The 10579-nt window shown below is 39.4% G+C and overlaps 1 protein-coding gene across 2 annotated transcripts; it reads left to right on the plus strand.

Annotated features, from left to right (window-relative positions):
* The first annotated feature begins 5860 nt into the window (after positions 1-5860).
* On the plus strand, positions 5861-10428 carry mpv17l2 (MPV17 mitochondrial inner membrane protein like 2). Of its 2 annotated transcripts, none has more exons than XM_084954123.1 (6): positions 5861-5950; positions 6732-6950; positions 7323-7484; positions 7783-7859; positions 8285-8413; positions 9336-10428. In XM_084954123.1, the coding sequence occupies exons 2-6, from the start codon at positions 6761-6763 to the stop codon at positions 9432-9434; spliced, it is 657 nt and encodes a 218-aa protein (XP_084810249.1). In that variant the 5' UTR covers positions 5861-5950; positions 6732-6760; the 3' UTR covers positions 9435-10428. The 2 variants fall into 2 exon arrangements, with proteins under 2 accessions (XP_084810249.1, XP_084810250.1); XM_084954124.1 differs by having other exon boundaries at positions 5871-6078.
* The last annotated feature ends 151 nt before the right edge of the window (positions 10429-10579 follow it).

Below are 10579 nucleotides of genomic sequence, written 5' to 3' on the forward strand. Positions count from 1 at the left end.
CCGCGTTAGTATTCTTGCGGCTGTCTGCCACAGTTTCTGCTGTGCTGTTACTATGTCAGGTGACAGCATTTTACTGGGAAAACCTGTTTGCTGGAGAGGAGTAACAGCTTGTATCCACATTCTGTTGAGATGACCTGCTGCCTAAAACATGGTCAGCTGTAAAGTCGATTCAGTGTTATGGTCAGTGTCTCTTTATGAGCATGTATTAATGCACTTATGTTGCTGTTATTTTCTTCCTTATTAAATTCCTGAGCGGACAAAAGCGTCTTTTAAGTGACAGCTGTGCAACAACTGCATAAACGATTTTCAGCAAAGTGAAAATGCAGTTAATCGTCAAGTTTCAATGCTTTATGTATTGTATGTAATTTTCATATTTTTGTATTTAGACACAACCATCAAATCAGTTTTTTCCCAACAAGCTACACGTCCTCATCTAAACCTAACACCTAATGTTCTCATTTATTTTACTGTATTTTGTTGTCAACTGACTGCTTGTCTGTGAAAAATGCTTTGTAAAAAAAACCTGCACTTTACTTACTTATTTATTTACTATTGTATGTATAATAGTAATATCATATATATAGTATGTAGTCTATACAGTAGTAATATCATATATATAATAGTAATATAATAATACAATAGTAATAAGTATTTTACATCAGAGTTCAAAATATGGCTTTCATTTCACAATTTTTATTTATTTATATAAACATAATTGGAGAACTCAAACAGTGACCTGTCCTTGGTAATGACTGAGTGAAATTTTAATGTGTTTTATCGCTACTGTTTGCACCTGCAAGTGTTGAATTATGGCGATTTAAATGTTTGCATAATGGTGTAATAAAAGGCTTTGTTAGTGTTGTGTCTGTACTTAATGGGGCCATTTTCCTGTGTGGAGGCTCACAGACATTTGAATAAGGTGATGCAAGAACCATTCACTGCTGTTTAAAGAACTGGGAGCAGCTTGAGAGACACGTTTTACTCTTCACAGCTTATTCGGCCTGGGCAACAGTAGTATGTTGTAAAGGAGAGGCTGATAAAGTGTTTTACTAACACTATCATACCATATAATAAAATATAAGCTATCTAAAGCAGTGGAGTCCAACATAAGGGCCAGAAGGTTCCCGTTCTCTATGGCTTTGCAAAGTGTGAATATTAACAACACATTTATGTTTTTTTTATTGTGGTGCTTAAACTATTTTTTCACAAGATGTAAAATATGTGGAAAGTTCAAAGCATTTTCAATAAACAAAAACATAAAATACTACTGTTGTTTCTGTATAGGCTTTTCCACTGTTGTCTGTAAATTGTAATGCATGTGTCAGGGCAGTTGCTTTACAGAAAATTGATTTATTTTGGAAGTTGAAACATGTGCAAACATAAATAGAAATACAGTCTATCTATCTATCTATCTATCTATCTATCTATCTATCTATCTATCTATCTATCTATCTATCTATCTAGATAGATACATAGATACATAGATACATAGATAGTGTATACATAGATAGATATCTAGATAGATAGATCTATCTATCTATACATACATATATACATATACAGGGAGTGCAGAATTATTAGGCAAATGAGTATTTTGTCCACATCATCCTCTTCATGCATGTTGTCTTACTCCAAGCTGTATAGGCTCGAAAGCCTACTACCAATTAAGCATATTAGGTGATGTGCATCGCTGTAATGAGAAGGGGTGTGGTCTAATGACATCAACACCCTATATCAGGTGTGCATAATTATTAGGCAACGTCCTTTCCTTTGGCAAAATGGGTCAAAAGAAGGACTTGACGGGCTCAGAAAAGTCAAAAATAGTGAGATATCTTGCAGAGGGATGCAGCAGTCTCAAAATTGCAAAGCTTCTGAAGCGTGATCATCGAACAATCAAGCGTTTCATTCAAAATAGTCAACAGGGTCGCAAAAAGCGTGTGGAAAAACCAAGGCGCAAAATAACTGCCCATGAACTGACAAAAGTCAAGCGTGCAGCTGCCAAGATGCCACTTGCCACCAGTTTGGCCATATTTCAGAGCTGCAACATCACTGGAGTGCCCAAAAGCACAAGGTGTGCAATACTCAGAGACATGGCCAAGGTAAGAAAGGCTGAAAAACGACCACCATTGAACAAGACACACAAGCTGAAACGTCAAGACTGGGCTAAGAAATATCTCAAGACTGATTTTCCTAAGGTTTTATGGACTGATGAAATGAGAGTCTTGATGGGCCAGATGGATGGGCCCGTGGCTGGATTGGTAAAGGGCAGAGAGCTCCAGTCCGACTCAGACGCCAGCAAGGTGGAGGTGGAGTACTAGTTTGGGCTGGTATCATCAAAGATGAGCTTGTGGGGCCTTTTCGGGTTGAGGATGGAGTCAAGCTCAACTCCCAGTCCTACTGCCAGTTTCTGGAAGACACCTTCTTCAAGCAGTGGTACAGGAAGAAGTCTGCATCCTTCAAGAAAAACATGATTTTCATGCAGGACAATGCTCCATCACACGCGTCCAAGTACTCCACAGCGTGGCTGGCAAGAAAGGGTATAAAAGAAGGAAAACTAATGACATGGCCTCCTTGTTCACCTGATCTGAACCCCATTGAGAACCTGTGGTCCATCATCAAATGTGAGATTTACAAGGAGGGAAAACAGTACACCTCTCTGAACAGTGTCTGGGAGGCTGTGGTTGCTGCTGCACGCAATGTTGATGGTGAACAGATCAAAACACTGACAGAATCCATGGATGGCAGGCTTTTGAGTGTCCTTGCAAAGAAAGGTGGCTATATTGGTCGCTGATTTGTTTTTGTTTTGTCTTTGAATGTCAGAAATGTATATTTGTGAATGTGGAGATGTTATATTGGTTTCACTGGTAAAAATAAATAATTGAAATGGGTATATATTTGTTTTTTGTTAAGTTGCCTAATAATTATGCACAGTAATGGTCACCTGCACACACAGATATCCCCCTAAAATAGCTAAAACTAAAAACAAACTAAAAACTACTTCCAAAAACATTCAGCCTTGCTATTAATGGAGTTTTTTGGGTTCATTGAGAACATGGTTGTTGTTCAATAATAAAATTATTCCTCAAAAATACAACTTGCCTAATAATTCTGCACTCCCTGTATATGTATATGTATATATGTATGTATAGATATATGTATATGTATATGTATATATGTATGTATAGATAGATAGATAGATAGACATGTGACTGAAGAAGTCACTTGGATGAGTGACAAAACCCACTGAAATCGCTACGTCCAGTTGAACACAATCAACCTTTTGGGATTTCCTTACCAGGATGATTGAACATGCATCAAGACATCAAGACTTCATAACTGCATATTTTTCTGTCCAGTTATGCTTTCATAGCACTGGCAGTTCTGTAGTGATGTCATTATGGAAAATGATGGCCCAAACTAATGACAATCTTTTGTGCACGTTCAGTGCCCACACATAGCACTGCTGTCACAATGTTTCATATATTTTTTAAGAGCATGACTTTCAGTTGCTGTTTTAATGGATGTAGTTTTAGGCCTGCTGCTTCCTCTTTTGTCCTCCACCTGTCCAGTTTGATCAAAACTGCAGAGCGTGCCAAGATATGCCAACCTTTCAGCTAATCATTATTTGAGAATCATCTTATAGGCATAATAATACTATTTTATGCTATAAAAATGACTTTTTACTTTCGGGGATTCAACTAAAGAAATGGGAATGAATGAATGTTATGCAACTAGATGTTTTTTTCATTTCTTCCATTGTCTCCTTAACCTGTGTTCCCTTTTGAGAGCACAGGTAGGGAGATGGCAGGGACAATATACACAAGGCTAAATTTGACATGTGTCAGGTCACTGTCTTTATTCAAGAATAATTCATGTTAAGTATAAAAACAAGAAATGGGTAATAGCTACATGTGTGTTTGTGTGTGTGCATAATATGCATACTTTGCTTGTTGTATCCAAATCAGGTAATTAGGAAGATGCAACACAGCTGGGCAAAACAAGGCACAGGTGAACTGAGACAAATGACAGGGAAAGCAAAACTGAACATAACACAAGCAGGACAAGAGACTGTCAAAATAAAACAGGAAACTACCGTGGAGACATACAGACTTGATAAACACAAAGCGAGAATAAACAGGCTCAGAGAGAGTCTGTTGTACTTTGTTGTGCATGCCTTCTAACTGCTGATTTCTCCTCTGGATTTCTTGAAGTATACAGGTCTTCCTGTATTTTCTCTTCTTGTTGCTTTTGCGCCTGCATTTCAGTGTATTTGCCAGCCTTCGTTGTGTTTTTCGATGTTCTGATGCTTGCAATCTATTTCTTTCGGTTTTAATTCCTGTCGCTCTTTCTCTTGAAGAAACTCTTCATTTCTGTGCAGTGTTTTATCAAGCCTTATTTGCAGCACTCTGCATTTTGTCTCTGTGTCTTGGAGTTTGCACTGCATGTCTTTCTGTTTTATGTCCTGTTGATTTTCTTTGGGGTTTTTTCCAGGCCTTCATCGGGCTTTCCTTGGAGCTCCTGATTCTTTCTGTACATATTCCTTGGAGATCCAACTGTATCTCCTTAATAAAAGCTTCCCTGTCTTGAAGCTGGTCAGACATTTCTTTTAATCCAGTGCTCTTTTTCCTGTTTTCTTTAATCAGGCACATAATCTGCTCTCGTGCTTGACCAAACGTGATTCCCCAGCCCTCATAAGTAATCTTTATGTTGGGCTGGCGTTGCGTATTGTTAGTTTGTTGATCTTGTCTGTTCATGAGAAATTCGTTGTGCATTTCTTCCAGGCGTTTATATTGTGCTTCCATTTGTCTGCACTTCTCCTCTAGTTGAAGTTTCTCTTCCTCAGTTTGTTTTTTTTCTGTTCTATAGATCGTAATTTTCGTTCCTACTTTCCTGTAATGCCCTTTGGACGGATAAGACGCCATCTGGGAAAATTGGCTGGCCACTCCAGGAAGGAAGCTGGCCGCTGAGGTGGAACAGTTGTAAGTCTAAGTTTGATACTGATTTTCCTTTTTTGGTTAAACAAATGCAAATAAAATGTAATAAACTTCCCATCTCCTCATCATCACTGTTACAAAAGCACCAGTTTAATTAAGAAGAACCTTTTTACTAGGGTTTAACACATTTTCTCTCTCTCTCTCTCTCTCTCTCACACACACACACACACACACACACACACACACACACACACACACACACAGGTCCCCAAAGACAGGGTCCTGCCAAGGTGGCATTTTTTGTTAAAAAAGTAAACTTGACAACAGCACAAAAATTGCTCTATAGTTTTAATTTTTATCTCGAGCATATTCATCTTCCTATTCCATCACCATATTTTCATGACCATATATTTTTGGGACATATGATTATTGATTATTACCGAATTTTGTGATATTCATAAAAAATATAACTGCCATTAACTTTTATTACTTCCTTTATTACTGTCCTAAGTCATAAATGATTTGACAGGGGGCCATAAATCACTGGTTTGACATAAAGTACCAATATTCCTCCTTGTGTGGACACAGCACTCGTTCATCCACTGAATTTGGTAACTTCTATGCCTCAGTGATTTATATGCCAGTGTTAACTGGCTTAACAAACAAACAGCATCCCTCTCAAGATGGTCTGGAACAAGGACTAGACTCAAAATGGGTGAAAACACGGCCAATATCCAAGAAAAGCTTTTAAAGACTATCATAAAGTCAGGAAAACGTTTACTCACAACCACTTTTTAAAAAAAAATTACACGAGAGTCTGGCTCCTTGGAAGCAAAATATAAAGAAATGTGGGGTGTCCAAGAACGTGGGTGGTGGGTGTTCTTTGTACAACGAGTTTTCGTTGTTCCTCCCGACCAGCAGGTGTCGCCATCACATCACTGCGCTAATCAGACATTTGCTCACCCGTCAGGTCGTGGATGCAGTCTGCGGATACAAGCAAAAAACTTCTCTTTCCTGTAAGGTTTTATCGTCGTTTCGCTCTTCATTGCTGGTGGATTAGTGTGTTTGACTGTGGGTTTATTAATGTTGTGTTGTTAAGTCAAGGAAACGCATCATCTACGCGGAAACGCACATACCGGCTCAGGTTTGCCTCATCTGTCTCTCTGTTGCATGTCGCGTTCACTGGTATCATTGTAAAACCGAATGTAAAATTTCATGTAAACGTCAGTGCCGACCGGGACTGGATTGTTTCAAACAGAAAACATAAAGTGTTCGTCTCTGAGCTGTTAGACCAGAAACTAGCTAACGAGCAGCAGCTGGATAGTTGAACTTTGAACTCGGAGCTTTACAGCTTTATCAGCACTTTCGGAGATTAATAAAGTCTGTAGTGGTGTTTAAACTACATATGTGGTATTTTTCTCACAGAGGTTCGCAGTTTGTGTATATATAATATACGCTGTGCACATAAAATTGCTTTTAGGTTTTAAGTGAGAAAACAGTGCGGCGCAAAATCAACAAATAATAGGGACCAAGTAGTGTTCTCGCTAAATCTCACGATATTTTAGTATTTGACAGGTAATTTACACAGGCACGTGCATTTACACTCACAGGTGATCACATATGCCTCCACGTGTCAGCTAGCATTATATTTCCTCTCTCCCTGTGTTGGAAGATCAAGTTGTGTCATTTGTTTTAGTCCTTTTATTACAGTTTGTTTAGTACAATGAATCTACCTATCCGCTGGCTTTCCCTGCATGAACCCTAAATGTTTATTGTCTTTTTCCTTCTTCTCCACAGATGACTGTACTTTCTCCTGTCTGAACATCATGCTTCCCCGTGCGGGTAAAGAGTTTCTGGTCCGGATACGGTTCTCCTGGAGGCCGTTCTTCCAGGGCCGCTACCTGCTGGTCACCAATATCATGAGTGGAGGGGTGATGCTGTCTCTGGGAGACATCCTGCAGCAGACTCGGGAGAAACACAGGGATCCTGGCAAAATCAGAGACTGGAGCCGAACAGGTGACACAGAGTTTTATGCATTTAATGTCATACACCATTTTCTTATTTTGGCTGATATGCAGGAGAGCTCCAGATCTGTACAGTTTCTAAAATAAAAATGTAATGAACTCAAGTAATTTTGGACAAAAGCATCTGCATTGTTGTTAGAATTATCATTTGATTTGGGGATACAGAGGAGAGCATGCCAAAGAACATATGCAAAAACAAATGTAGTTGTCAGCAGTAAAGATTCTGCCAACAGGATTATGCTTAAACACTTTTTAAAAAACAATTCTTACAAAATAAAAAGGAACTCCTACTATTTTGTAATAATCTCATGTTGGGCTATCATGATTTATTTCATGCACGGCTGTTCTCTGTTTGGCTTCAAAGCTCGCATGTTTGCCGTGGGCTGCTCCATGGGTCCTCTCCTGCACTACTGGTACATCTGGCTGGACAGAGTGTACGCGGGCAAAGCTCTCAAAACCTTGGTCAAGAAGGTTGTGGTGGACCAGCTGGTTGCTTCCCCGACCCTGGGCGTGTGGTATTTTTTAGGTGAGAAGGATTTTACTGGTACTAAGTCCTGCTTCTCACACGTTGTTCAGGGTGTGAGCACCTGAACAGTTTGTCAGTGACGTACGCACACTTGAGAGATCATGTACAGAGGCAAAAGTTGCGCATAAAGATGTGGGTAAGGAAAACTCCCGCGTATAAGACATATATGGGGTTCAAAGGGTATCTGTTTCGAGTAGGCTCAAGTTTAGCAGTTCATGTTTATAAGAGCGCTTATCTGAGGGTGGTTTTAATAAAGTGTGGCGCTGACGCACGTCTGACAGAAAACTGTTTATCGCAGGTATGGATCTCATGGAGGGGCGCAGTTTATCCGAAGGATGGGCGGAGTTTAGAGGCAAGTTCTGGGAATTTTACAAGGTAAGTAAACCTGGAGGTTGAACATTAATTGTTCATCATTCATCCCAACTGAAATTCTTCTTTGTCTTTAACAGAAGATGAGAATTTAGCGTTTAAACTGTAACTGAACATTAAGTAATATAAAATATAACTGTGCTCTACACAGCAAACAGAGGAACTTTACGAGTTACGACTATAAGTTACATGTAGTAATTTAGCTCTGTGCTCTTCTGTCTTAAATCTTGAGGTTGTTGTTGTTACTCAGAAGGTAGGAAAAAAAAAAAAAAACCCAACCCAGCAGAGCAGATAAAACCTCCCAGTCTCAGCTGGTAACCTGCCGAGCAGGCGGAGCACACTTCCCCCCCCTCTTGTCTGTTTCTGCAGTGTTTGCTCTGAGTAATTAGTAACTGCTTGTTTATCTTAATGTAAGTTGTTCTTGCTGACAGGCAGACTGCTGTGTTTGGCCCGCTGCTCAGATGATCAACTTCTACTTTCTCTCGCCCAAGTTCCGCGTCGTGTACGTCAACTTTGTCACCTTAGGGTGGGACACCTACCTCTCTTACCTCAAACACAGAGTAAGTCAACCACACAGGAAGTTTTTGGTTTTGTTACCTCTTATTTTACCAATTAACAGCTGTACGGTGCTGTGTGCAGCTCCTCCCAGCTGTGTGTGTTCTGTCTGCATACACATTTCCTCTGGGATGGCGAATGGAGCTGAAACTGTGTGTCGCTGGAAGCAGATGGTATGTTTCTGCTCTATGCTGATTGGCTGACAAGTGGGCTGAAATAGGGAAGAGTGTGACAGTGGAGTTCACCAGGAATGGAAGAACTATGAAGAAAATTTCAAAGATTAAGAAAAGCAGCATGGAAAGCGCAGGCAGCTACAGTGGACACTATTCATTGTTTGTAACAGTTTCACTTCAGCTCTTTGAATGTCAAATGAACTCTCTCTCCACGGCTGGTTGACCAACAACAGCACAAGAGAGAATGATCTACAGACGGGTTGCACCACATACTTTGTATGCTGCCTCCATCACACAGCAGAGCTCCCTGCAGATAGACAGGCCATCCCTGGACTGCCAACGCCATCCCTGCTGAACCATAGGTTCCAGTATACAGGCAGCCAGTCGGAGGAAAGCTGCTTTAAGCAGGAGGCTGACAGTGGGTGAACTGAGGGGCTCTACAAAGGCTCAGAGTTTATAGTTTTATTGTTTTACATTGTTTTATTTACTGTTATATTGTTTTTATATTCCCATTTCCTGTGTTGTAAAGCACTTTGTGATTTTTATCTGTGAAAAGCGCTATATAAATAAATTTTACTTACTTACTTTTACTTCAGTATGAGCTCAAAAGGATTAATACAGTATATTGGGACTCTTACTCACCAGCGCTGCCCATGAGGTTCATTGCATCTCTGACTTTTCTAATCACTTATGTACAAAAGTGAAGTGATGTTGATCATGTCAATGCATCCACTGATTTGTATTGTCTTGACAGAAAGACGACCCCCATGCTGAGCTGGCATTAGACAGCAACGTTGCGGATGTACAGAAGGAAGTGCTGCCACAGTCCGAACCGTTGGAGGAGAAGGCTTAAAGAAGCTCAGTAGAGATGATACGTGTTGCTGTTTTTATGCATTTATACTCTTCCTCCCTTTGGAACTGCTGTCGGACTGTTGTGTGCATGCAACAGTGTGTGTTCCTGTGTTGGTCACTCAGATTTAAACTGATGCGTCTCTGGGAAGTTTGAAGTTAAAGTGCTGGTACACGTCTTCTTAACTCCCAAAGAGTTTAAATGTGTCTGTTTATGTGTGAATGATGTGCGCATGGATGAGAAGCTGTTTCACTGCCCTCAGCACTTACTGTCAGAGTGAATTGAGCGGCTGTTAAGGGGAAGGTTTAAAAAGTCCCAAAAGTCATTGGACCCAAATTTTAAATCTGATTCTAGTAATACTTTTACTTTTTTTTTTTAATATGCTTTATTTAAAAAAAACAAAAAACAAATCAATATTGATGTGAGAGAGCTCTACTAAATAACTGCTTCAACAACAAACCATTTCTTTGAACATTGCCTTAATATATCATCCAGTGCTGCACTTGTTTTAATGTCAATCACTCCATTTAACTTGTCCCTCTGAGGTCAAATGAAGCATGATTATGGATCTATTTGTATTTTGTCATATCACATAGAATAACCGTTGAAAAGAAGTCGTTTTTCACTAGTTACTGTAAAATTGACTGTATATGTCTACCAGTTTAATTTATTGATGATTTTTATTTTTTAGCTTTGGCAGGTCCAGTGATGATTTAGTTTATGTGATGATGGGGGGAGAAAAACCAGTATAAATGGTGTCAGCATAAACACTGTGAGGGTGGGGAGCGACACCATCTTCGGTGCTGCTGCTGTGTTCGTATAATGTATTTATTATATGAAATATTTTCCCAGAGTTCTCCACATAAAATGCATCATTGGTGTACTACCTGTGTAAAAGAACTGAGAAGCCATGTATCAGAAGTCTAAGATTTCTGAATGCTGAAGAATTTATTTTCAAATAAATTAAAATCAAATAAAAAAAATCTTTCTTTTGGCACTTTTGTGGTTCCATCCTAATTATCCATACAGTTTAGTTTGGACACATTATGTTACAACATGTTATCAATATTGAAGCAATTGAGAATTAAATGGAATAAAGCCCCCCCCCCCCCTTATTTTTATAACCCAAAAGTAAATATGGTGATATT

The sequence above is a fragment of the Perissodus microlepis genome, chromosome 15, assembly GCF_051167445.1.
Source record: "Perissodus microlepis isolate ML-2025 ecotype Zambia chromosome 15, ASM5116744v1, whole genome shotgun sequence".
In the NCBI taxonomy this organism is placed as follows: domain Eukaryota; kingdom Metazoa; phylum Chordata; class Actinopteri; order Cichliformes; family Cichlidae; genus Perissodus; species Perissodus microlepis.

Bases quoted from the DNA above. Each gene is read 5' to 3' on its own strand.
- mpv17l2 (XM_084954123.1), top strand. From the start codon at position 6,761: ATGCTTCCCCGTGCGGGTAAAGAGTTTCTGGTCCGGATACGGTTCTCC. The intron at 7,860-8,284 runs GTAAGTAAACCT...TCTTGCTGACAG, and splicing joins AGTTCTGGGAATTTTACAAG to GCAGACTGCTGTGTTTGGCC. The intron at 8,414-9,335 runs GTAAGTCAACCA...TTGTCTTGACAG, and splicing joins TCTCTTACCTCAAACACAGA to AAAGACGACCCCCATGCTGA.